We start from the raw sequence: 26,681 nt of genomic DNA, 5'->3' as shown, positions 1-26,681 counted from the left end.
TTTACGTATTCATTTTCGTGAGTTGGCCTCTTGATCCCATTCGGATGCCCATGGTGGTTGAATACATTTGTATTCAATGTTCAAGAAGGATACTAAACTCTGGGAAGTAGGAACTTTCTGTTGATTGATACGTTTGTACGTACGTTTTCTGTCTGCAGCGCCGCAATTTAATATCTATATAAATAAAAATGAAAGAGATTATCTTTATGACTAACTCCTGAGCTACCCGACCGATCTTGAGGTTCGGGCCTGGGATGGTTTCTATCATTTCACTTTGATGATGCAACTTAGCGGAGGGGATGATATATAAAAAACGATCGAAAATCACCGATAAAGATTTCTTTCATACAAGTATTTTATTATAAAGCTTCCAACTTTCGTAATATTAAATAGATTGAATACACACACAACAGACAAACTCTATTGGGGGAGGGCACAAAATTGTTTGGGAAGGTAAGTCCCAATTTCCTCCTCCCATCTTCTGTTGTTACACCCCTGTAATCAAATTATACTTTTTTTTTTTTTTTTAATGAGTCTTTGAAGTCCAGGATAAATGCAATAATGAAAGTTTTGAAAAAAGTATTGTTTTTGGAAGACAAATTTTGAGAAAAATACTTCGCAATTTCTGATATTTATAATCATGTTGTAATGTTTTAAATGCAAATGGATAGGACCCGAAACGTATACACGGATATTCGGGCTCATATCTAATAAATAAATAAATAAATAAAGTAGACCTCTTTGCAAAGAGATTGTAAAGTTTTTCTACAAAAAGCAATTGTCAGTTTTTTTGGTTTGCGTTCGCTGACGAGCATTGATGAAGGTCGTTTTAGTTTTCTTTTTTTCTGTGGTAGGCCTAATAGATGAGTGAAGAGCTAATAGACATTGTAGCAGTTTCACCCGATAACTATACTAACAAGTGTTCCATCTTTCCCGTATTATGTTTATTGTAAGGATTGTTTTCAAATAGGTGAAGGAGCATTTGTTTGAAGTAATAGTGTAGCAATTCCACCCAACAATACAAAAATATTGTATTAATCCTAACTATATATAAAACTACATGAACTGATATAAAATAAAGAGTTATGCCCACTTCCGGTTGACGTGAAAATTTGAAATTCGGCATGATTGAAGCTTTCCGGGACTAACCTACAGGAAAATTGCCAAATGTGAATATTTTTAATTTTTAGGGGATCAAAAGGGGGGATGAAGAAGTTCCCATGTTATTTATTTAAATGGGCGTTTTTTTTGGAATACAAAATCTTATCTTTTACATAGTTGAAATAGGAAAACAAACTTTAAATGTGGTAGAATTGTGGATTTGTGCAAGGTCGTAGGCCGAGTAAACGCGGAGGTCAGGGGGCAAAACCCCCAGCTGGTCCAAATTGAGGAAATGTAATTAAAGAGCAAACGCAGGAAATTCACTCTTGATGCAAAGGCTGATACGTAAGAGATGTGATACTGTAGGACGAGCAAACGTCGGGTCTGGGGGCGGAACTCCCAGCTAGCCAAAGACTAGTCTAAAAATAAAATGTTCATTAAAACCTATTTTGCATAGCCACATTGTTTTTTTAATACCTGATATATAGCTTTCAGAAATACATTAAGTTTGAGAGGAAACTGGAATTGGACAGCTATATGAGCTCAGAAGAAAATTAATGTAAGAAGGGTTTCCCTTCATTGCCTTAGATTTTTTAAATTTTACTTAAAATATGCTGAAATAAATAAGTTTCAATTCTACGGCCTTTGAGTTTCTAGTAGTGGTACGCAAAAAAAGTTTTCTTTTTTTAAAAGAAAAACACGAAACCGGTTTTTGGAAACGAAGATACAGTTTACTATCAAAACCCGGTTCGTTTTTCAAACTGGTTTCAATTATAAAAGCGGTTTGGTTTTCTATCAAACCGGTTCCGTTTTAAAACAGATGGTTTTCGAGAAAATGGAGTTGTCGGATTTTCTAGAAACCTGTTTCTGGCTTTTATAAAAATCCCTTGCTCCTAGAGCCATAGTTAGCATGTAGTTGTGATACTTGATTTAAGTTTTTTTGTTTTCGATCAAGTAGCGGTGGGTAGTTAATTACTTTATTCGACCACTTCACGTGTCGAAGTTTTTGTTTTATCGTAGCATAAGTGGTACTAACAGCGAATTTCTTGCTGTTGAATCCATGAATTATGTGACTGGTTTAAAGTAAAAGGTGGCCGCTGTCACTGCAGCAAATGGAGAATATCTTGAGGATTAATCCCGAGCAATTAGCAATCCTTGGAACTATACGATTGTCTTCTATCTCAGGAAAAGGATTTTGCTCGTAGGAAGGCTTATGAAAGTGTTACCATCACGTAAGGGTATAGAACAGTTGTCCACAGCATGTGCGTGCATATGTGTGTGTGTGTTTGTGCATGAGTGAGCGGAGTGACCCAAGCAAAGCGGTTGAAGAGGGATGAATCAGCTGTCGAGTGGTCGATTGCACCTCAAGCCCCCCTCCCCCGCTCCCCCGTTACCCTTGCTTCACCCCTGTTAGAATCCTCCCTTGAAACTGCCAGTTCTAATAACACGGCGTTTTTAATCGATAGTTGCCACGCCTCGGTACTGTTCTTAGTTCTGCATTGTCTATCATTGCAAATATGTTACTCAAATACTTAGTGTTGGTTTCTATAATGTGTGAAGTGTAGTGCGTCCGTTGGGTTTAAGTTAATGTGCGTTGTGTATGCTGTTGATTATGGCACGTTTTCGCTGGCGTTATTACTATGAAGACGAGTAAGTAGCCTGTCCTTTTTAAAAAGTTTTGTTTAAAAAGTTTATTTACAAAGCGCTCTTAATGCATGTTTACACTTTTTACTCAATCTCTTGGCGGGAGCGAGAGAAGAAGAAAGAACACTGTACTCGAAGTTTTATATTAACAATTTATGTAGCTTAAGAGTCTTCATCCCGGCGAAATTAAAATACCGCTAATTTTACAGTAATTATGTAATATCTTCAAATAGATAAAAGATAATCGAAATGTGGAACAAGAGCGCCCTAGACAATATTATTTTGCGTGAGGTACCGTTATGACAAGTCACCTAGTGGCTTTCCGTTTTCAGCTGTTTAGAAACGCGAAAATAAATGCTGATTTTCAAAATGGCTCGAAATCGAAAGCAGATAAGTGAGTCGTGATAACGGTATCTCATGTAAAATGATATTGTCTAGGGCGCTCTTGTTCCACATTTCGATTATCTTTTATCTATTTGAAGTTATCACATAATTACTGTAAAATTAGCGGTATTTTAATTTCGCCGGGATGAAGACTCTTAACATCTTTTAGGAGAGTCAACAAAACAAGAGCTGCAAACTCTAGCACTTACCTGTTACACAGTTCTTTTTTTCTTACAAAAAATTCAGAGAATCTTGCAATTTCTGAACTTAAAAAAAATGTACAAGGCAAACGTCGACAAGCAGTCGCTGAACATGGTCCTACTTTGTAGGATTAGAGTTAGGAATTACATGTCTGCGATTTCGGCATCTATTTCCATTTTAGCCTATCACGTATGAGGGATATAGTATCCTTGGCGATCACACTATTCGGGGAAGTGAGGAAGGAAGGAAGGAGGGAAGCGACCTGTATTTGCCTGATGTGGAGGAGGAAGACCGAAGAAAAACTTACTCAGGATGAAAGGCCTGAAAAGGCTTTTACACCTTTCGAACCGAGTGCTCTTACCGGTAATCAAATTCGGGACCGCTCGCACACCGACATACTTTGCAATACCAACATATATAATGTTGTCAACCCAGTATATAGTTATATTGTTTCAATTGGCACTACGTTTGCTTAATACACTTTTAAAATCTACATAGTAAAACGTACAATATCACACTGATTATTCAGCGTTGCCAACTTAAGTTTCAGTTATATGCTTCTTTTCCCCAACAAGATATTAATAATGCGATTGAGAAAATAAATACTGAGTTAAACAAAATCAGCGACTGGTCTATGGCTCATGGGTTAAAATTAAATGCAACAAAATCTCAGTGCATCTTAATTGGCTCTCCAAGAATTCTCTCTTCTATTAAAATCTATCAGCTCCCAAATATAAAATTGTTCAATACTGTTATTTCATTCTCTACCAATGTAAAAAATTTGGGAGTCATACTAAATCAAAATCTCTCCTGGTCAGATCAAATAAATGGAGTTTGTAAGAGAGCATTTGGTGCCCTGCATACGTTAAATCGACTAAGAAATTTCTTGCTCTCCATACCTAGTCACAATTCTGATTCATACTCAGAATTCTTCACAGTAAGTACTACACGCCTCTGGAACAGTTTACCTCAATTAATACACAACGTTTCCACAGTTGCCAAATTTAAAAAATCTGTAAATTCCCTTCTCTTAAGTAAAGATAAGGATACTGGTAGCACATGAGACATCTTAGTTTTACCAGATTATTAATAACCAAGATACGAACACACAACCAGTAGGTAACCTATGTTAATTTGTACTGTTTATATATTCATACTTGTAGGTTTCTCCATGTTGTTTTGTTTCCTCTATTGTATATTATTTTCAATTTTTGTTTTTGAGGCGTTTAACTATTTTTTTTTTACTTAAGTATATATTCTTTTTTATGTGGTTCAATACTTTTCTTTTGTAATTAATATTTTCTATGTATTGGTGCTTTTTTTTTTAATGTATGCACGTGGTTAAGTGCTCGGAGATAACTGCAGAGCCTTAACTTCGCCACGTAAAAGAAGTCATAAATAAATAAATAAATAAATAAATAACTACAATATGATAGACATTCAAAGTTTGGAAGCCTTTACCACATTAACAGCACCATTGAGTCGGACGGGACAATACACATCCAAAGTATCTTGGCATTGGATACCATGATCGTGATAAGATGTGTTTTGAATAAATGGAAACTAAGTCACAAAGTGTTGAAAATTTGAATTTTTTCGAAAGTATTTATTTGAAAAAATGCTTAGATAAGCATCGTGCAATGGACGAGCAAATAATTTTGCCGTTTACAGCAGTTCGATATCTCAAACCATTTAGGAGATTGGTAAAGTTTGCAGCACTGCTGAAAATAATGTACAGGGTGTCTCAAAAGTCCCCTGACATAGGGTATCTGTTATTATCAGAGTTACAAGAAAACGTAAGAGGAAAAACCATCTCTAAATATATTTTCAATCTAAAGTGAAGGATTTTTTTTTTAAAAAAATCGGACGAGCCGTTTGGGCTGTACACTATGCGCCCAATGTTAAATGAAAATGCAACGTTGCCATTAGCTGGACCCGTAACATGAGTGAATGAAGCTACTATTTGAAATTGGGGCTGACCATCGACATGTTAGAATAAAAGACAATAACTTCATTCCAGGTAAATTGCAACGTTGCATTTTCGTTAACATTGGGCGCATAAAGAGTGTACAGCCCAAACGGCTCGTCCGATTAAAAAAAAAAAAGAAAAAAAATCCTTCCCTTTAGGTTCAAAACAACATATTTGGAGATGACTTTTCTTCTTACATTTTGTTGTAACTCTAATAAGTTACCCTATGTCAGGTGCCTTTTGAGACACCCTGTATTTGCGTGAACTTGTAATAACAGCTAACGAAAGCTATGTTGTTATGAAAGCGAAGAAAAAGAACAATCATTGGAAAAATTTTGCATAAATACCAACTCATCCATCCAAATTTGGCATGGATGTAGACCTTTCACTTGGCTAGTAGACATATGAAGTTTTTTTTTTTTTTTTTTTTTCTCGGCCTTTGCCTTCCTAGTTCAGGATCTTGAATCTTGTGATTAAGTCTTCGCCGATCGAAATAGTCCAAGTACTAATTTTTGTTTAAAGGTTGTGAAGTTCTACTTCTGGTGGATCTATTAACCGAATATAACTTCTTACAGCTGCATCTTACATCCATGATATTTATCGAGAAATGAAGTAGTTTAAATTCTAGCTAAGCCCAAACATTTTTTCTGTATTTCGTGTGCTAGAGAAGGGTCAGGATATCATTATAACAAAATCTTTGGTGATTATGTGGTCAGCGTACACGGCTTCGGCGCGGGAGACCTGGTTTTCATTCGCGGTGGGAGCTCATGTCGTTTGGATCCCACGTTCAGGTGTAGGTCAACGTCTCATATAGCCGTAGTGATAAACAGGTTGCTAAACTCCAAACCAGCTAGTTACCATGAGAACATATGCTCTTTATCTCTCCAACTGAAACATTATTTAAGGTAGTGTAGGTTGAATAGTACAATTGAAACTGAATCTAATTGCATGAAATTACATATAAATACTTAGATTTGTTAAGAGGACCGTTTATATTGGGGGTAAACTTTGCGAAAGTTCATCAGTGAACAGATTGCAATAGTACGGCGTCATGTCCTGCTCGTTGGTAGGTAACCGCAATGTTTTAAGGTTGGTTTAAAGGGACAAGTTTTGCCGATAGATGTCACTACAGTCTTCGTATATCTCATGTATTTTTTTTTACCTTTCACGAAAATTCACGATTTCTCTTACAAATTTCAAACTACAGACTTCACATTTTTAGAGAAGGAACTTCATAATCTATCGAAGGCAACAATCCATGCCGATTTTTTTAAATTTAGAATTTTCTTCATTGTTGAAACGGCTTCATTGCTGAAATTGGATATCGAAATCTTTAACAATATACGGTTTCAACAATGAAGAAAATTCTAAATAAAAAAATCGGCACGAATTGTTGCCTTCGCTAGATTATGAAGTGCCTTCTCTAAAAATTTGAAGTCTGTAGTTTGGAATTTGTAAGAGAAATCGTGAATTTTCATGAAAGGTAAAATAAATAAATAAATAAATAAATAAATGAGGCAGATACGAGGACTGTAGTGACATCTATCGGCAAAACCTGTCCCTTTAAACCAACCGTAACCCCTATACAATACGTGCTAAGAAGACTAAATAAAATAAAGTGAACATTTTTATCAGTTCCGAGTTGTAAGCAGCAGAATGGTAGGATACTGAGAAGTGTTTAATTACCAACAGATGAATGTTCATGATAAATTCGACAAGAAGTTGCGTTTTACACTATAAAGTTACAGTAGGGTTTCAAACTATTGCTGTCCAATATCGAAAACAGAAGTGCTAAATCCTACAATTTCAGTTTTAAGTAGAGAAACGAGCTAAACAGTTTATCTTCAAATTCGAAACTGCCTTCAAACTTTTAAATTGATAAATAAATAAATAAATAAATAAAGGATTTTGTGTGATGCAAATATCGACAGGTGAAAGTCGTTCCACATATTGTATGCAATATTACTCGATTAACAGTGTTGCCAATCCAATATAAAGTTGTATTTTTTAAATAGCGCTACGTCAGTTGATGGCTGATGATGTTGGTTTGGAGTTAAGCGTCCCGTTCAGCACCGAGGCTATATTAGTAGTGAGTAGTGGAACTACAGCTTGACGTTTGATCAGAACCACATAAACTCTCATCGGGAATCGAACCCAAGGCATACGGTAACGACATACTCAGTACCACGTCAGATCATTACATATTTCATACAAGTACTTTGGGTATGCATTGTACTGTTAGTCTCACTTACGTTATTACTGTTATAGAGGTCTTCATTTATTTCTGAAAAGATGTTTTGATACTGTATCATCGTTAGTTTGCAACACTGAATAATAAGCATGGTATTGTAAGTTTAATTTAATATGCAGACTTGAAGTGCGAAACAATCGAACGTAGTGACGTTCAAGGGCGCAGATTTCTCTGTAAATTTGGGGGTAGGGGATTCAAATGCAGAAGGTATATATATGAAGATTTTGAGACAAATTGCACTCAAATTATGCCAAATATTGTATACTCATAAATACAATAGGGGGCCTACATGAGCTTTGGGGGGATCCGGGCCCCCCAGCATCGGCGCGCTTGGTGACGTTTTAAAAAATAATTTTGTTGGTTTACTATACTGTTAATAGGTGGTATTGCAGACTATACCTCAGATTAATGTCCTCCTGTCGATATTTAAAAAAAAATAACTATTGGAATGCCAGCCCTTGTGAGCCTGAGCTGCTCCAACGCCATCTATTAGCAAGCGGTTGAACTACATCTACCCTGGCGATGAACATGTGATTAGCGCGCTCTTTCTCTAATAGCCGTATCAGGAGCATCCTAGACTTAGTGACTATTACGTCTTTATTTCGTGATTCCCCAGTTAGGCTCACGACGCTGGGTGGACGCCAAAACGTGTCGATATTTGCTTGATACAAAATTTCAGTATTTTTTTTTTATCTATTAACGTTAAAGTTATAAGGTAAATCATCCATCTTATGTATATCTACCAGTTCTAATAGATGAAGGCGGAAACAAAATAGATTATTGGGACATTGTGAACCTGTATCAAAAATAATCTTACTTTCTCTTATTGTCTTTGTTGTATGAGAATCGAATATTAGAATGTTTCTCTCTTTTCCCCCCTCCAAATATACGCTTAAGTAGATTTAATGAGTATTTCAGCACGTCTTGTAAGGTGTCTAACATCTGTAGGGAAAGTTTGCCCAAGTCTCCTGCTTCTAGGAGTTGATGTTAATGACCTTTATGTGATTTTGCTGGAACTTCAACTAAATTTAACTTCCGATGTCTACAGCGCGACGACGCAATTAAAACTGGCTCAGTTAGCATTATGTCTCTTCAAATAAGGAGCTGAAACTCGGACATTCATTGTTAGTGTCTTGAATTATTTCTCTTTTAAGTTACCAAATCATTCTGATTTACGCGTTTCACTGCAGTCATTTCTCAGCATCTAATTTACGACCCAATTTCCACGAAATTCGTTGGCGCCACTAGTTCCTATTTAGAGGAACTCTACCAGTAGCCAGGAAGAAATACTTAAAATAGTCTATGCGCCGTATTAGGTGAAGTATGTAATGTAATTAAGAAATTCAGTTTTACACTTTATATGAAACCCTATCCAAGGCTTTATTTTATGCTATTTATGCAGCTTAAGTATTTATCTTTAATGGTGACGGTAAAAATATAATTTTAAACTAGGCTTTTAATTATTAATATTTTTATTATCAGGGATACTCAGAGGCGGGTTGTAAGGCACAGTTTGTGCCGAAGAGATTATTTGGGGAACATTAATTTATTGAAAAGGCACAATCAATTGCAGAATGGTAAATTCAAGGAAGAAAAGTGAATTTAGGTGAGGGAAAGGCTGTGTCAAAGTAATAGATGGTATTCATTATTATTATTATTATTATCAAATCTTCCAATGTATTATTGTGTGCCTCTGTGACACTGATATATATTGTAAAGAAACAATCTCCCATAAAATCTGTTCCTAATGTTTAGTCATAGTAAACAAATATTGTAATAGGTGCCTTCCATTTCAATTCAGGCAGAGCATGTACCATCATCATCTCAGATATTGTTGAAACTTTTTTTATAGCAACTAGACATGTTTTTAAGAGACCCATATTTTTTTGTTTTGTCGAAAAAAATTTTCCCGCCAAGTAATGGGTCATCAAAGACGGGGAGTACAATTTATGAATTGTAGAAGACATGGAAAATGGTCAACTTCGGAGCCTCACCATTCGGCTATGGAGACAGGTAGAGTTATAATTCTTGTTGTGGTATGTACATAGGGATATGAATAAACTATATTTTCTTATAGTTTGGTTTGCGCATGCGTATCTTTTTGTACATAAATTAACAAATGAACGTCAATTTATCTGAAAAGTTGAAGTTTGCGAATTTTTTTCGAGCACTTCCGGTTCGAATTTTAAAATTCTGCTTTCACGGTTGGTAAGACCTAGTTACCCGCTTTCCGAAAAAAATTTTGTATCGCTTCTGTGGTCAACAGTTTTGTCGCAAAAAATTCGAGAAATTGTAAAATTTTCAAAAATCGCCATTTTTGGGCGCCATTTTCTCGAAAACACCATTTTTTAAAATTCTGAAATTTTGTCAGATGGTCCAACTTTACCTGTATAATAAACACACCAAATACGATTCTCGACCAATGCTTCATGGATTAACTGCAGCCTTTTAAAGTTAGCGAAGTTTCGCTAATTTTGATGTCACAGTTAGCAACACTGGGAACAATAAAAGTGCAATGATTTGATGATGTCTGTGGTTCATATTCATTATATGAAGAATAAATGGTTTTCTTGGCTGTTTTTTTATTATTTTGAACAAACAGGCTCTCTGAAATAGTAAAATGAGCCTCCCCTTACTCCTCCGTTTTCTTAAACTGAAGTAATCAGAGGTGGAAATTACGATTACGAAACACACAAATTTTAAGTTTACTTGAAATGGCCATCCAATAAATTCTGATGATCTATAAAAGGCCTAAACTATTACCTCAGTATGATTTGGAATGATCCAGACAAAGTCTCAATTAAGTGCGATGTCATTACAGTGATCGAAAAATGACAAAAAGTTTAAAAAAAATTGAAACGTTTTCTTACGCGTTCCAAAGAAATTTACTGATTTTTTAAACAGAACAATCCCAGCATAAAAATGGGTCACTCGGAATTTTATAGTATTCGACTAAAGTGTGTCAGTCCGCAACCTGAGAGGAAAGTGTGTGTGTATTGTGCAAATTTTAAGTTAGCTGCTACTGCGTTGCTACAAATCAAAGGTGCAACCTGTATTGAAGCTGTCGTGTGTGACCTATTTCCTTTAGTAGTATGATCCGTAGAAAATGACAGCTGTCTTCTTCAAGAATGTGGTGAATGTCCTGGGGTGGAAGAAATAAGTGTGGTGTCTTTAATTATTGATCCTGATGAAAATGAAAGTGGTTACGTATGCCATATGGGAGAATAATGATCTCGTTAAAAAAAAAAAAAAACTGCCACTTTCTGTTTTCGTATCGTACATTGCCGGTTTAACTGTAAGAATTGTAATTCATGACTACATCAAGAAAATCCAAAGAAAATCAATTGCTACCGAAAACCACCGTATAAAATTTCAAGATACAAATTCTATTTTACTTCATGTGGACTTCGTTGAAAACTGGACTGTTATTCTGCAAAGTGGAATTCAGAGTTATCACCGAAACATGAAACAATTGACAGTTTTGTTGTAATAAACGACGATAAAACACACGATTCGGCTCATGTACTCATAGTCATAAACAAGATTCTAAACATACTCGAAGAAAAGCGAAAATATATTTTATAGAAAAAGGTTTGAATACGTGAAAATAGGTGTCTACAATTTCCCAAACCGTGTCAGTGATTTCTGATGGTGTTGCATCCCACTTTAAAAATCGCTTTCAGATGTTCGAGATGCAGACAGGTCCGATAAAGCAGTGCTTTTGCAGTGAAACCGGCCATGCAAGGGTCTCTGCGACGGTAGTGGAGTAGGGTCCACGGTTATGCCGGTTAGGCTAAAGGAGACGGTGATTATGAGAAATGAATGAAATGCTGGAATGCAGAAAGTGAGAGGAAACGGGATAACCCCAAGAAAACCCACGAGCACGGTGTTTGTCCACCACAAAGCCCACACGGCACGAGCTGGGATTGAACCAGGGACCCCAAGCACCGGAAGTGAACGCTCTACCACTGAGCCACCGCGTCCCCACTAAAACCGCAGGAGAATTTGTGAGTATAGGTCAAGTACAAACTCCGGGTATTACTCTCGTTTTGTTACCTGGAACTGAATTCGACGACTTCCGGAAGAAAAAAGGGAAAGTATGTATGCGACCGGTAACTGGTATTCAACGAAGTTATCTTTGGCTTTCGGAAAATTGCGAATTTTTATGGCAGTAACGGGTCACCATGAACTAACTTCATACTTCCCCCAAAATCGAACTTTTGCAATTCAAAGTGTAGATTTAAGAAATCTGCAAAAAGGAACTTTTGTTATATACATATATGTATGATAACAAGTGGTGCGTAGCAGAAATATTATGAATAAATCATGAATTACGTGAAGTTGAAGTGCTGTTTATGCTTCCACATGAACCTTCAGCACAGTACAGGTTTCCAGAAGAGCATAAGAGAAGTGAAAATAAGTGTTTTGAGACTATCGACAATGTGCTACGCAGGGGCGGATCCAGGACGGAGTTCTGGGGAGGGGGATTGTAATACTGCTACTTTTAAGAGCTCCAAACTCTGGGATGGGTTTTATTTATATATAAATAAAGTTTCTTCTTCTGGGGGGGGGGTGGCAATCGTCCCCCTAGATCCACTCCTGGATGAGTTACGAGTGAACCAACATCTATTGGAGCATCTGCACGGTTACATGCTATTAGCAAAGAAAACAACGACCAAGCAAATGATTGGTCCATGTAAAAAAAAAAAAAAAAAAAAAAAAAAAAAAAAAAAAAAAAAAAAGTGAAATTTTGTTTCCGAAGACCATTTTAAGTAAGTGAACTTGAAATTTGTGTGTTTCGTAATCGTAATTTCCACCTCAGATTACTTCAGTTTAAGAAAACGGAGGAGTAGAGGGAGGCTCATTTTACTATTTCAGAGAGTTTTTTTAATCAAAATAATAAAAAAACAGCCAAGAAAACCATTTATTCTTCATTTAATAAATATGAACCACAAACATCATCAAATCATTGCACTTTTATTGCTCCCAGTGTTGCTAACTGTGACATCAAAATTAGCGAAACTTCGCTAACTTTAAAAGGCTGTAGTTAATCCATGAAGCATTGGTCGAGAATGATATTTGGTGTGTTTATTATTCACGTAAAGTTGAACCATCTGACAAAATTTCAGAATTTTAAAAAATGGTGTTTTCGAGAAAATGGCGCCCAAAAATGGCGATTTTTGAAAATTTTACAATTTCTCGAATTTTTTGCGACAAAACGGTTGACCACAGAAGCGATACAATTTTTTTTCGGAAAGCGGGTAACTAGGTCTTACCAACCGTGAAAGCAGAATTTTAAAATTCGAACCGGAAGTGCTCGAAAAAAATTCGCAAACTTCGACTTTCCAGATAAATTGACGTTCATTTGTTAATTTATGTACAAAAAGATACGCATGCGCAAACCAAACTATAGGAAAATATAGTTTATTTATATCCCTATGTACATACCACAACAAGAATTATAACTCTACCTGTCTCCATAGCCGAATGGTGAGGCTCCGAAGTTGACCATTTTCCATGTCTTCTACAATTCATAAATTGTACTCCCCGTCTTTGATGGCCCATTACTTGGCGGGAAAATTTTTTTCGACAAAACAAAAAAATATGGGTCTCTTAAAAACATGTCTAGTTGCTACAAAAAAAGTTTCAACAATATCTGAGATGGTGATGGTACAATTTTATATTTTTTTGCCTGAGTTGAAATGGAAGGCACCAATAATAATCTCTTTTAGACAGAACTGCGTCATGCACATTCTCACCTAAAACTGTAGATTTACTATTATTTCTGATTTCTTCTCTAAAATCTGCAAAACGTAACTTGTGTGATACTGCCATATAATCGAAGTCTCTTGGAAGCGAGATAATAAGGTGGGGATCGCTGTTGTTTAGAGGTATCTACGCTATAGATTGTTCATGCGACAACCTTAAATTCCGTTGACGTTCGGAACCCACGAAAATAGTACGTCCCATCCGTGTACAGCGTGTTGCACAAAAGACGTAAAAGCACAAATGAATCATTCATTCTTAAATTCTGAATTATGTGCTTCTGAATTATATATGGACTAGGATACCATTCTGAAGATAAGCGATGGTTGGAAGATTTATCACTGTACAATATGATACAGAATGTAGGACACTCAAATTCAAATGGTTAACAATACTCTTCTGAACAGTCACTGTTGTTTAAAAACTTTTTTTTTTTTTTTTAATTATGAAAGCATGGAAGCTTCAACTGTTCCTGAAGGTTTTTTCTGTTATTGATTATTTTTTTTAAACAGAAAATACCACAAGTTTGACATAAATATCAATATTAATATCATAATCATCATCATCTTTTTCAGTTTTCACCTTTTCTCTTTGTTCCCTGTTTATCGTTGAGTTCGTTTTTAATCTTTGTATTCGTTCTTAATCTTTGTATTCGCTTTTAATCTTTGTATTCGTTTTTAATCTTTGAATTCGTTTTTAATCTTTGAATTCGTTTTTAATCTTTGTATTCGTTTTTAATCTTTGTATTCGTTTTTAATCTTTGTATTCGTTTTTAATCTTTGTATTCGTTTTTAATCTTTGTATTCGTTTTTAATCTTTGTATTCGTTTTTAATCTTTGTATTCGTTTTTAATCTTTGTATTCGTTTTTAATCTTTGTATTCGTTTTTAATCTTTGTACTGGTTTTTCATTTTTGTACTGGCTTTTCATTTTTGTATGCGTTTTTCATTTTTGTATGCGTTTTTCATAATCCGCATAATTTATTTTTCATAATATTCAACCTCATCTTCTTTATGGAAATCTTTATTCTATAAAGATATTTCGTATTATTGTCTTCTTCTGTAACGTCATTTGCTGGAAGATAGTATTTGTCATCCACTATAGTCCTTGATAAATCTTGTTTTCTTTCACGTAAGAATTGACCTCTTCTATTTGTCGGTTTTCTTCTTCTTCTCTTACGAGCTACCATCCCTAACAAAACAATTTCTTCTTAAATAATTCCTAACTAGTTTGCTTTCAACTGTTTTCAGTATTGACTATTCGGCTGACTTTCTCCATTTGTTCTCCAGACGAACATGCCGAATACTCCCAGCCATTTATGTTTCCGTTCACTAACAAAATACTGTAAAAACAATTTGTTGATAGTGCAGTTACCTCGGCACTGTTGGAAGGCACAGTTGATAAGTGCTTTCAAGTACCAAAATGATTACAATGTTCGCGTCTGATGTACTCATTTCTAACTCGATTCGTGGGGGCTCAGTGCTAGAGCGTTCATCTCTGGTGCATGAGGTCCTTGGTTTGGTCCCAGTACGCGCCAAGTGAACTTCGTGGTGGTCAAACACCATATGTGTGGGTTTTTCTAGAGATTCTCCCGTTTCTTACCACTTTTTTCATTTCACCATTTTGTTCATTTGTCATCATGCCTCGTTTAGCCTAGCCGACATAATCGTGGGATGTAGCGCCTAAAGATTTCATTTTCGATTCTTGGTCCATGTTCAGTCTTCTGTTGGCTACAGGTCATGAAATTATAAATCAATAAAATTACGTATTACATATGCAGAAATATATATTGTTCAAAAATACAAGGAACAATTTCAGAACTCAGATTAATGTATTTTTTGTAGTATTTATGAGTAGAAAATTCTTTCTCGAATTACAGTTTCTTTAAGATATTTTCAAATAAATTCGAGAAAGAAAGTCTTATTTTAAATAGTCATATCAAGGATGGATTTGGAATACTATTTGTTACATTTCTTTCAAAATGAGTTTTATTGCCTAAATGACTTTTTCGGATAAGAACTTACGTCCATACAAAGCTTATTAAAGTATGAGACACTAAGAATTAAATTACATCAATACAAACCTAGTAAGGAAATAACCTGTAAAAGATAAGTCTAAAATTGTAAATAAGAAATCTCTCCTGTAAAATTCCAAATTCGTCACGTGATCCTTTATCCAAATCAAACCTAGGGGCCGCAGTGGTTCAGTGATAAGGCGCGTGAATCTCAGGTACATGGGGTCCTTGGTTCGATCACAGCTCATGCCAAGTGAGCTTTCTGGTGGACAAACACTGTGTGCGTTGGTTTTCTCGGGGTTCTCCAGTTTCTTCCCACTTTCTTCATTCCATAATTCCATTCATTTCGCATAATCACTGTCTCCTTTAGCCTAGCGGGCATAATCGTGGGACGTAAAACTTAAATATTTCATTTTTTTCAAATGAAACCTTTATTCCGATTACCTTAACAATTGCTATGTCTACAAATATAGAAGAGCATATCATTAGTATCTCCAGAAGAACTAAAAAATTTAAAATAAAAGAACGTGTTCTTGTTGAGAGTAATTAAAATTAGATGGTAAATAAAACATTGATATATTTTGAAACGGTGACGGATGAACCACGATTGTCAATCATCTCCCTGCCATTAGTGGTGAGTAACTTCGCGTCAATCATTTTCTTTTTTCTTTTTTTTTTTTAAATCCATTATTCATTAGTCACACTCAATGTCTGCGGTATAATTTATCATCAGATCTTCACGTTCATACAAGTTGACCGCAAAATAGTGCTGTTAAATAGAATACTTACAATTTGTATCTCAAGTTGGGCATATTTTTTTCGTTACTTGGCTGAAAATAAGACACAATTACACACTTACTTTACTAAGTGTACTATAATCATCAGGAGAAGAGAACAGAGAAAAACTGTGAAGCGTCAAGAAGATGCCATGTTGAAATAAATTGCTTAAATGAAATACAGAGTGAATCAAAAAACGAAATTTTGAAAATTAAATAATTTCATGAAAACAAATTTTTATCTTATTTAATGGTAAAAATAATGTCATTTTAGAATATATACAATACAATTTATTTTCAACGAACTTAAAACTGGGCACTGGTTTGGCCAGTGGCCACAAGTTACCGTTTGGTACCAAAATGTTCACCATCCTCTTAGGTATTGATCTACACCAATTCGATCTCTTTGTGACTTACGGTTCCCGAGATGTGGCTCTTTAAATCTTCCGAAATTGGAACCTTTTTTGGGCAATATCTCGGAAACGGTAAGAGTGACGCAAAACATTCTATCACTTCTTTCAGATAGTTTTTGATGCTCCATCGAATGGGGGGGCTCAAAATTGAAAAATTAGCAAATAACAGACACACAGACATAGAGAATTCAATAACGAACGTTTTAAGTTTGTTGAAAATAAATTGTACTCTAGGTATTCTAAAATGGCATTATTTTTACTATTAAATGAGAGAAAAATTTGTTTTCATGAAATTATTTAATTTTCAGCATTTCCGTTTTTTTTTTTTTGTTTTTTTTTTTAATTGCCCTGTAGCTGACTGATCATTTACATACTACCATCTTCCTCCTCCTCTTAGGTATACCGCCATTATTAGCAGGTTACTTGCCTGAAACTGAAGTTTTTTTATGCATCACAGTTCTCAGATAATCTTTTAGTCTTCACGTACGAATTTTCTCTTTGTAGCACATAGACGTCCACGGGCCGTTCGAGACTGATCCGCAATGGACAATAGGACATCCCGGGATCATCTTAATTTACTCCCGGGACATCCATAAGACCTCCGCGGGATATCCATACGTCCGCTAATATCCCGGAAGACGAGATACTCAACGGAACCTTTAAGGGATGTCCACTGGTAAATCGTGGGATAATGTGGTCCTAGTTATGTCTAGCGTGAATTTCCCTGGGATATCCTGTCCCATCCGGGATGTCCCATGGACATGCTACGTGGAAATCTTTTAGGATGTCCCATAATCCCTGACATTGTCCATTGTTTCATTGCCCATGGGATGTCTACTCATTGTCCCGATAATCCCGGAAACTATATGGGATAATTGGGACGTCGTGTGCTATGTGGCTACCGTCCGTCTACTGTGTCCTCTTTCGCTCTCGCCCTCTTCTCAGCCCCTTCTTCTGCCACCATACCTTCTAGCATGTTCCTCATGATATAGTTTCTCCTCAGCCAATGTCCCAACCAGTTTTCTCAGTCTTTCCAATTGCATCTGAAGTTATTTTCTCCTCTTATTACTTCCAACACTTCCTTATTAGTTTTTCATTCGACGCAACTATTTTTCCTATTCTTCTCTACATCTACGTTTCGAAAACCTTTAGTATTTTCTCATTGCTTTTCGTAGTGTTTGTTTCTGTACTATAGAGTAAAATATTCAACATGAAACGTTTTATATGAGTCTTTTTCTTAAATTTGTATCCAAAGATTCACAAAATACACTTTCCTTCTTTTTAAATGCTCTTTTCGCCATTTCTGTCCTTGCCTTTGTCATCAGGTTTATTTACAAATACATCACTAGACTTTTGAAGCTGAAATTAGTCCTCGTAATGTAATTTGTCAGTTTGAGGTAAATTCTAGTTAGACTTAGGTTATGTCAAATTAAATTTTTCTCATTCCTTTGCAAAATAAAATCTGGAAAGAAAAGAATTTCAGATTAAAAAAAATATTCTTCAATTACAGATTTTAATTTTTTAATATCTTTGTAACATCTCAACGACAATGTATAATAAAAACTCTGTACTTAGAGCACATACTGTACTGATATATAGGTGTTTCAGAACAGCACGGACAACGTTTGGGAGGTGATTTCTAACACGAAGATAAAATAAAAAGTTCAGACCAACCTGAATGCACAAATGCTTCCTTTCGGAGTTATAGGCTGCCGAAAACATAATGATTTTAAAGGTCCATAGTTCCAAAACTATGTGACCTACTGTAGTCGGGTCACAACTTCACTTAGGAGCTAATGGGTGCACTATCCAAAAATATATAGTTGAGTCGTAAGATACTCACGCAACAATTTTTATATAGGGAATTTGGCTACGGACATATAATTTGAAGTACTCACCAACTACCTTATAAAAATTGTTACGGAAGTACCGCAGGATTCTGAAACTTGGATAGGGCACATACTAGTTCCTAAGTGATCTTAAACCCGATTACGGTAGGTCCCATGGTTTTGGAAAATTGGGAAGGAGGATGAGGAGTGCGAAATGCTTTTACTTTATTTAGGTCATACTTTCTTTTAACCTTTTTTTCTGGTTGACTATAAAAAAGATCTTTTAAAATCATGATTTCTGTTATATTACTTTTTGAGTTCAAATGTAAGATAAAAGTAAATGTTAGAAAGCGATTAAACTAGACATGTGTTTGACTTCGAAAGGAGTGTAACAAATTATTTTATGTTCACGGAATCGTTGAAAATGCTTAATTATTTATTTTGATTACCGCGACTTTGCTAAACATGAATATTTAAAAACATGTACAGTCTTGTTCAAAAAATCTTGACCACCTACTTTGCTTTAGGCCATATTCTAGCAACCGAACATACGTCATTGTAATAGTTTGGTTCTGACGAACATCTCAACTGGTCGAAGAATATCTACACTTACTTGATTTCGTTTCAGCTGCGGATCAGAATACAGGACTTCAAAAAGAGGTGGATAACCAGTTTTTTAAAGACAAGACTGTGTGTGTCCAAACCAAAATGGTTCCTTAGTGGCAATGACATTGCTAATATTTTCAAAGTTCTCGGCTCTGAGCTTTTTCTTGAACCGAAAAAGGAGGTAAAAATCATTAGAGGCTAGATCTGGAGCATAAGGCGAGTGTTCGAGCAGTTCGAAATCTGCTTCTCGGATGATACTTGGTGATAGTTTTCACTTCTTTTTTCTCAACTTTTGTATCACCTCGACTGCTCGTATTCAAATGAATGCATCTCCCACAAGTAGAAATGATAATTTATATATATATATATATATATATATATATTACATAGAATTATTGAGAATATAGAGGTTTAATAGGGATGTCAGTTTGAGGATATAGAGAAGCTAAGTTGTTTTATTCAGATTTTTGTGTATATTGCTTTTGAATGACTCCTCACATGAGGAGCTATGGTCGCGCGAGATATTTAAACGTTTAGATTATATGATCAGAACTCACGAAGTGTAACTGGACAATATAAGCGAGAAAAGTAGTACGTTTTCCTGATCATTTTGTGATGTATGAATTTTTGAACATTCACATCCCCGTATGACTTTTAAATCTGATCTGTGTCAGCAGGGCGGTTTAATCTGACTCAAATGGGCTTATAAAACAATTTTCAAATTAGTGTAACGTACAGCAGAATTATGATCCTACTGTGTAAATATTGACACAAGTAGAACAATTAAATGTATATATTTCTTGAGTTGTATTTTCTTAGTTCGTAGACAATACGATGTGTTCATTGTACAGTCCGCAGCAAAAAACCTGCAACATGAGCATGTAAGTTTATTGTGAAACGAGGAAGTCTTTTGTTCCAAAATAAATGTGCAGGAAAGGACGCCGAGGTTCCTCCTGGCGTGATTCGTGCCACTTAGATGTTATTTCGATTCCTTTGGCTGTTAGGCGTAGTTTCACAATACTTACATGCTCATGTTGCAGATTTTTTTGCTGCAGACTGTACGATTAAATTGATTAATGTTTCAAGAATTCTTTATTCTTCTTCTAATTAGATTACTTAACAATGCATTACTATTAATTAAATGAATCCATATTACATCCATATTACAAATGGAATTAATTAAATCCGTATTACAAAAATCTTGAGTTGTACTTGGCAGATATGGTATTTCCTCTTGTATTGATACAAATAATTCGAGTAAACTGTGAATAGTTTTTTATCAAATCCTATTGTAAAGAAAATATTCTTTTTCATGTATTAAACATAGCTAATTCTAAGTGAGAACACAGTATGTTCAGCTTAAGGTTCATTTTATTTGTTTCTAATTATTTGTTTTTGTTTCTTTCCAGTTTTGACGATTCAAGCTCTGTGTCAAGCGGTATTTCTGACACAATTGCTGAATTTTCAACAGATGAAAACCTTACCAGTTCTTCAGTGCATTCTGAACACTCCAGTCCCTACGGAAATTACAACAAGGTATGCTTACTTCTGATTCACGAAAGATGGATTTCATTACTTGCTTCGAAAAATCAACAGAAAAAAGTAATATTACTAGAGTGATCTTCACTCTAGGTTCTATTTTCCCACGCGTATTCCACTAACAAAGAATCCTAAAAAAAATCTCTACGTAATTGTTTAGAACTTAGAAAATACTACTGTAGGCTAAGGTGAAAATAGTTTGTTGTTCATATATTGTTTACTATCGGAGAAAACGTCTTGTCACATGTTGACGTCATTCGATACGAACCACGGTAGATTTGACGCGTGTAAACGCCACGGCGACGTAACTCAGTTCTCACTTAACGTTTGTATTGGCTGTTTTCGATTCTTACTGCTGTTATTTTGTAAACTTTTAAAATTGAAATAGACTGTGAAACATTTAAATATTTATTACTAACTTCAACTATTCTGGACAGTTAATTATATATTTGCCCCAAGGATTATTGAACTGCTTAAAACGTAATTTACTCCATGAATGTTCAATGATAACTCACAGAATAAAAGAAATTTAAACTTACATATTTTCGAATAATTTTCAACAATTACCTTATATTTTCACAAAAATTCTTCCTTTATAAATTTAATTTACATCCATTCATAATTGCTTCTTTACGTATATTTTAACTGCATAGAAAAATCTGTCTGACCACGAAACTTAACAACGTAAATGTGCAGGTTGGCTATAAAAGAATATGATATCTTCGGTATCGGACGATTGTCCTGACAACATTCAACATATTTATTTCAGTTATGATTACAACTGAAAGATACAATTTCAGTACCTGTGGGATAAGCAGGCGAGGAAAGCAACCATTTGAGTAGGTAGTCAAATATGACGTAATAGGCGTAGACGAGAAACTGGACAGAGGACACTATCTCAAAAACAGTTGATTATCGTAAAATAATGATCTTGAGCTCACTTAGGTACACGTATTATTAACTTACTTGAATACGTTTCAACGATTACTTGTCGTCGTCCTCGGTACATATGTCAAGGAATTTTTTTACGTTAATTCTTAAAGATAAATTCCTGTCCGTAGAAAAGCATTATTTATACCTCGAGGCACCGAACACAACTCTGAATTTATTTCAAAAAGCACTTAAAGCTTTTATATACTTCAGTTTCTTATAATGTGCAGACTCCAGTTATGTCTTTGGTTACTAAATTTGGGGGAAAAGAACCGCCTTATTTTAAATCTGCGCCCATAATCTAACTGATTACCTGGGCTAGAATTTCCGGAAGAATGTATTAGAAATTACTCCCTGTTGCATATTCTCTGATTTTCAGTGTCTGTTATCAGATGAAGTAACACTGATAAATAAATAAATAAATAAATAAATAAAAGGCTTGAATTTACAATAAATTCCAAAGGTAACTGTTAAACATATATTTTAAAGAACTTTTCTCGTTGAGAAATGTTATACTTTTTACGTAACTGAAGATGTAAAACCAAACTCGTGATTTCAAAGCAGTTATGAATTCTCTGTGTCCTTAAATTTTGTCTTTGTTTCTTTTTTTTCTTTCCTTTTACTTTTTTTTTTTTTTTTTGTACACAATAAAGAAACGAAAGGTATTTAAATGAGTTCAGTATTAGTGTTTTATTATTAAATATGCTCCTATCAGTTCATTAAGGAGTTCATTTGACTAATTAGTAGATAATTAACGCAGGAAAATTACAATTATGTGTTATCATTATTGTGATCATCGGACTTAGCTATCCAGATTGAATATACTCATCTCCAGGGGGTGTCATGACGCCAAGTGCATTATGGACATTTTTGAGCAGATGAGAAACACCAGTTGTGGTATTTAAAACAAATGTATACAAAGACAACAAGTTTTCACCAAGGACGAACACAGGGGAAGGGATATTGCTGGATAAGGCACTTGAGTGGCTTTAGAAGTAGGTATTCCATTTGCGGGGCGGAGACACACATAAATCGGTAATAGGAGCGTTGACACTCCTGACTTAACAAAATTGACTTTTGATGTGTTTTATTTGCTGATGACATCAAATTATTATTATTTGGAAAATCACGAGATGATGTTGAAAATGACTTAGACGTGGCATTCAGTCAATTGACTAATTAAATGCCAATAGACTAATGATAAACAACTTTGCTAATTTTTTTGTATCGCCCTCTCCAAAATAAACATATTCCTTATATAGTGATAAATAAATAAATAAATTAAAAAATGAGCTTAACATAGAGAAATAAGTAGTATTTGTATGCTCTTCGTAGAATAAGAGGTAACGTTACAGTACAAGTATTATTTTGTTTAATTCCAGCAGTCATTAGTGGCTTATTGCATTATGTTTTAGGATTTCTTCATTGAATGTATTAGTACTTTTCGCGTACAAAACAAGGCGTTAAGGGCTATGTTTCGATTGTTCTTAAAGACTTCTCGTAAGCATATTTTTTTCAAGCACAGATTATTTACCTCTTCCTTGTTTGTATATATAAAAATGAGATACTCTTCAATTTTAACGTCTATAAATGGATGTTTTCTTATGCAGGAAGAGCAAATGTCAATACGAAATAGTTTGGAATATATACCATTCATATTAACATTTGCTCTTCTTGCACAAGAAAATATATATTTATAGGCGTTAAAATTTGACAAACATCTCACTTTTGCCAAAAAGTGTCATTGGCCAAGCCACAGAATATATATATATTCAATTTACTGTAAATAATAAACACTTACTTATTGAAAATAATACTCCATGCGTTAATAAATTACGATATTTCACAAAAATCCTAATTTTTCACAAAGTATGCTTACGAGAAGTTTTAGCAAGTTGACCTTTAAGACAAAGTAAAATATATTCTATATTTAAGTCACGACTTTTACAATTTTTTAGTAAATAAATGTTATTATTCTTTAAATGAATTTTATGAAGCTAATAAAGTTACTTTTGTAGTTTGAAGAAGTTCTTTTCAGATCATGTACTTGTATGTCTTTTATATTTTGACAACTGTGTGCTTATTCGGAAGTAATGTTAAGTGGGTACAAAAGTCAAGTAAATAAAACATACGATGTAACCAACACAGTCACATAATACATTGTAAAAAGAGAGTTAACTCTTCGGAATAGTATTACAATTTATTCTTGTGTGAGTAGTTTGCATACCAATATATAATATCCAAACTCCGTATTTACTTTCAGAAACTGTATTTTATCTTCACGTAAGATGCGTTTAGTGAATTTGGATCTGCTATTAGAAAGACAGTACAGAGCAGAAATGAAACGATTTCTTTTTAAATTTCAGCGACCATCCCGTGACTCCTCTTCTTCGCAGAAGGTTCCAGTCAATGGCGTGGGGCTGAGTGTGCAAAGTGTTCGGAAGACTGATCAACAGATTCTTTATAAAGTAGTTGGATCTAGATCTCACGTTAAAAAATCTGATAGTTCCCAGCAAACAGAAAACAGTGCCTTTAGGTAAGTCATTTCTACTTGTATTGTAGAACTTTTCTAAAATATCTCTATAGTGCTTTGTGTGTTATTACGTAAAAATGGCTCAGATACAGAAAGTTAAGTTTTCAAGAGTAAATTTCAGCACTTAATCAAGTTTTTGTCGTGAAGTTTTTGTCTTGGAAAGCCTAAATACTTTCGATACGTTTCGGAACAAGTTAGTTCCATCTTCAATGGCAAGGTAACAAAGATAAAAATGGATAGGAAATAAGAGGTGTAAAACAACTGAAATGTTACGAGCAGAGCAAAACGCAAAAGAGTGAACTGAATCGAAGGAAGCGCCGTGTCTGTTACATCACTACTGTCAGATCCAAAATATGCTTCAAATGTAGGTAATCAAATTCTATCAATGTTGCCAGTATCCAGATTTAAAGCAGGTTTATATTTATGAATAAAGAATGATTCTGTTAATCTCCCGTTGTTTCTTTGTTTTTGCTGAACCTATTACGTTAACTTGTTTTATATTATGTGTATTTTTTTTAAAGATGCGCCAATCCCGACATACCCTCTTCTTGTGACTTTTTTGATTGTATAATATGTTCTTTAATTTGGTTGTTATTTTTTTTTTTTTTTATTTTTTTTTTTTTTTAAGTTTTTCAATATGTTTGTATTATATAGAATGTATATATGTTGATCACATATTTGTAAAAACTATTGCTATAAAGATACTACGTACTTAAAAAGTAGATGATCTCTTGTTCTAAAAATGAGTTAGATCTTAATATTTCGTGCGTTACATTAGCATTTAACAAGTTCAATCCGTATGATTATTGAAATTGAGATATTTTGTTAAATAAAATTTGTAATTTTTCCTTCGGTAAAACTAGTTAAATAAAAGACAAAAAATTTAATCTGACTTTCGTCCGATTTGGAAAATGAATTCAGATTTAATTTGTTTAACAGTATCGAGCAAATTCTTGTCATTCAAATGACAGATCTTAAAATGAACATGATAATATTTTTCACGCAAGAAACTATTTTTAGTGATCTTAACACACCATTTTTTAAATATTTTATTTCCTTTGTATGTTTTCATCCTGGTTTTCATAGATTTGCAGTATGCATGGTCGTAGCAAGATTTCAGTTTATCGGATAGTTATCATCCTAGTGCATTTGCCTACATATTTTCGTAGGTTTGAATCACAGACTACCCTTTCATGAAGGGGGGAGGGGGGGGGGGAAGAAGATAAAAGTTTCAGGCCCCGAAATATATAAAATGAAATATGTATGTATATGATATGTACGTATGAATAATATGGTATATGATATGGTATGTATGAATAATATATATGAAAATGAAAGCATATTTGTGACTTAATACCTCTTGAACTACCCGACAATCTCGATTAAATTTTCAACATAGATGAGGTTCGGGGCTGTGATGGTCTTTATCATTTCACTTTGACGATGAGAAGGGGGAAAAGAGAGAATTCAAAATTTTCGGAATCGCTGAAACGAACAAAGACACTTCTGATGCCATTTAAATCCAAATTTCACCCCTTTATGTCCAAAATGAAAAATATTCTCTCCGTGCGAAGAACAGGTCTTCCGCTAGTTACAGTGTAATAAAGAAATTGAAGGTTGTTACGTTTTCTTTTTTCTACATTATTGAGGTTTATGTAAAATGTCCACACCGCTCGATATTATTATTGTTATCATTATAAATGATTTTAAAGAACAATTTTAACTTAACGATATGTCTTTAGTAAAAAGAAAAATGTCTCAAAGGAATAAAATGCAACTAGTATGTCTCAGAGGAATAAAAATTGCTATATTTTAAAATTCTATAAAGCTATAGGAACGTAATTTTAAAAAATGTAATCGCGAGTGATATTTTTTATATGTTTACCCAACCACAGACATTTAAATTATTTGGTTCCTTGTAAATGAGTCACTTGTCGTACAGCGACCAGGGAAACATCAACATAAGTATATTCTCCAGATGTAAGTACAATAATCATATAGATTTCTCACTCAATTATAACGACAATCAACCAATGTATATAGCTATCAGTGCCATCTATGATCACAAACCGAAGAGGGGGAGAGGGTATTAAGTTTATGCTGCAAATACGAAAAAGTAGAATAAAGAAATCAGAGTTCTGTTTTTTTATGGTAAGTGAGTGAATGCTTGTACTTAATATGTGATAATTTTATGTTGAAGAAATCAATAAAAGATTCCAGAAATAGCTTACGTGATTAAATGTAATTATACAAGATCTACAACGAACAAAGAAATATATCATGTACATGATTGCATGCGATAGTTATTTAAGCTCTTTTTCGAAATAAAACCTTTCCAAGAAAGTAACATTTTCAATATTATGTAACTTTGTTTCTATTCGAAATACATCATATTATGGTCATAGTATTCGATATTGGTTCTTGATTGGATGTTGTTGTGATAAGAGAAGCCCTTGCTAAACGCCTGTCTTTTGTTCTTGGAAAGGATCGACCAGATAGGACTTAAGTTGAAATCCATTGTCTGTATTGAGGTAATTGCTTTCACCTGAGATGGCTGAGGCTTCCTTTATTATTCTATCCCAAATATTGCTGCTTTTGGCTACTATGGTAGTATTTGTAATTTATTTTATGTCCTAATTCTAAGCTATGCTCTGTTAGTCCTGACTTTTAGGTTTGCTGGAGTTTTAAGAAGCTGTTTTTCTTTACATCGTTTTCTATGGTGCATC

General features: G+C 34.4%; 1 protein-coding gene across 15 annotated transcripts in view; it reads left to right on the top strand.

Moving 5' to 3' along the window:
* Window positions 1–26,681, top strand: part of sick (sickie) — a 1,461,343-nt gene that overhangs the window by 1,202,933 nt on the left and 231,729 nt on the right. For all 15 annotated transcript variants that reach the window (XM_081752883.1, XM_081752888.1, XM_081752884.1 and 12 more), the window contains 2 exons: window positions 20,363–20,489; window positions 23,789–23,958. In XM_081752883.1, coding sequence (XP_081609009.1) covers window positions 20,363–20,489; window positions 23,789–23,958 — 297 coding nt within the window. The remainder of the gene's footprint in view (window positions 1–20,362; window positions 20,490–23,788; window positions 23,959–26,681) is intronic.

The sequence above is a fragment of the Thermobia domestica genome, chromosome 3 (genome assembly GCF_964235325.1).
Source record: "Thermobia domestica chromosome 3, izTheDome1.hap1.1, whole genome shotgun sequence".
Classification (NCBI taxonomy): Eukaryota; Metazoa; Arthropoda; class Insecta; order Zygentoma; family Lepismatidae; genus Thermobia; species Thermobia domestica.
This window is presented reverse-complemented; position numbering and strand designations above follow the sequence as displayed.